Below are 1964 nucleotides of genomic sequence, written 5' to 3'. Positions count from 1 at the left end.
TTCGCATAACATATTTATGTCAGGTGTGATATTCGAAACTGAAATACGCAAGTTTGATTCTAAAGACTGTTGTGAAATGCAGGATCTATGTTTGTTTTTTATAATTTGAAGTTGTGAAAATGCAGTTTCACAAAGATATGTTGATGCGAAAGGTATTAATATAAGTAAAGACGCTTTGGAAATTACAGGATACTCTTGCTGCCGTCTTAACCAAAATTCGGTAAGTTCTTTTTCATTAAACTCGGTTTCAAGAGTTGAGTCTTCTCTAATTTCAATTAATTGCTCTTTTGCGGCCCATGAAATATGATCGTATTTCAAAGAAATAGAAAATGGTTTTTTACCCAATCGTCTTCATTATTTTTATTTAAATTTGGAAAATATTCAGATAAAAATTTTAGTACTGAAGACAAATGATCAGTTATTATACTTGAAACTGAAGTTGTCATTGAAAGCTCATTAACGGTAAGAAAATCGTGTAAGCTCGTAAACATTGAAGAATCTCCATTTTTAAATGCGTTTAACCAAGAAGACAATTTTTGTTTAAATGCTTGAAGTTTTGAGGTAATTATTAAAATGTTGGTACTCTTACCTTGAAGAGATAGATTTAATTCATTAACTTTATCAAAAAAATCTGCTAAATATGAAGTTAAACACATCCATTTTTCATTACTTAAAAGTGCAGATAAATCGGGTTTAATATCACGAAGAAATATGCGGAGCTCATCACTTAGTTCTATAACTCTTTTCAAAACTTTTCCACGGGATAGCCAACGTACGTCTGTATGGAATAGTAATGTATTATGGTTGGATCCCATATCTTCACATAAAATTTTAAAAAGTCGAGAATTTAGGGCACGGGTTTTCACAAAATTGACCATTGATACTACGTCATTCATAATTGAATTCAGTTCACAGCCAATTTTTCGAAAAGTTAAATTTTCTCTATGTATAATGCAATGAACAAATCTTATATCAGGACTAACTTTCATCACTTCTGCTTTAAACCCTGATATTCTACCAGTCATTGCTGCTGCTCCATCTGTACATACACCAACACATTTGGTCCAGTCTAATTCGTTTATAATAAAAAAATCATTTACTTTTTTAAATATATCTATGCCTTTTGTTGTCTCGGAAAGAGTTTCACAAAAAAGTAAATCTTCATTTATTTCTAGATTATATTGATATCTCACAAATACCATTAACTGGGCATTATTTGTAAGATCTGTCGATTCATCGAGTTGTATTGCAAAAGTGTCACTATTTTTAATTTGAATTAATAATTGAGATTTCATATAATCCCCCATATAGTCTATTCTTCTTTTAATAGTATCATTAGAAACAGGGATGGACCGTAATGCATCTGCAATTTTATCACCGTGTACAATTTCACATATTTTTATTGCTGCAGGTAAAACCAAGTTTTCTCCAATAGTAAAACTTTTTTTAGCTTTAGCAATTATTAAAGCCATTTCAAAAGAAGCTTTAAGAAGTGTTTTATTTAAATTAGTATGTTTATCAAAAAAAACTACTTGCCGACTTTGTTCTGATGCTTTTCTTTCAAAAAAATCAGACGTTTTATTTTGGTGTTCGGGGTGCATAGTAATTAAATGTCTACTTAATTTTCCAGGTCTCATGCAATCGTTTGAGAGTGTATTTGAACATATGACACACATCGGTCGTTCTTCCTTATTTACGCATGATGCAATAAAACCAAATTTTATATATTCTGAATTGTACTTGCGTTTTTTTTTNTCCTTATTTACGCATGATGCAATAAAACCAAATTTTATATATTCTGAATTGTACTTGCGTTTTTTTTTATTGTTTGCAGGTAAAAATTCATTTTTTCTTTTGCTGGTTGTTGAACTAGAATTATCTGTTTCTGGAAATCTTATGTTACTAGTTGAAGTAGAAGTATCTGATTTTATATTTCCTTTCAACCACTTTTCCATTTTAAACTT

The 1964-nt window shown here is 29.9% G+C and overlaps 1 protein-coding gene across 1 annotated transcript; it reads right to left on the bottom strand.

Annotated features, from left to right (window-relative positions):
* Nucleotides 1-341: 341 nt before the first annotated feature.
* Nucleotides 342-1601, bottom strand: LOC111042085 (zinc finger MYM-type protein 6-like; the record flags this gene model as incomplete). The annotated part of the gene is made up of 1 exon (XM_022326572.1): nucleotides 342-1601. A coding segment is annotated over exon 1 (1260 nt), but the record flags the coding sequence as incomplete, so codon positions are not given.
* Between the last annotated feature and the right edge of the window lie 363 nt (nucleotides 1602-1964).

Source organism: Myzus persicae, unplaced genomic scaffold (genome assembly GCF_001856785.1).
Source record: "Myzus persicae strain clone G006 unplaced genomic scaffold, MPER_G0061.0, whole genome shotgun sequence".
Classification (NCBI taxonomy): domain Eukaryota; kingdom Metazoa; phylum Arthropoda; class Insecta; order Hemiptera; family Aphididae; genus Myzus; species Myzus persicae.
Note: the sequence above shows the minus strand (reverse complement) of the source record. Positions and strands in the feature narration are given on the sequence as shown.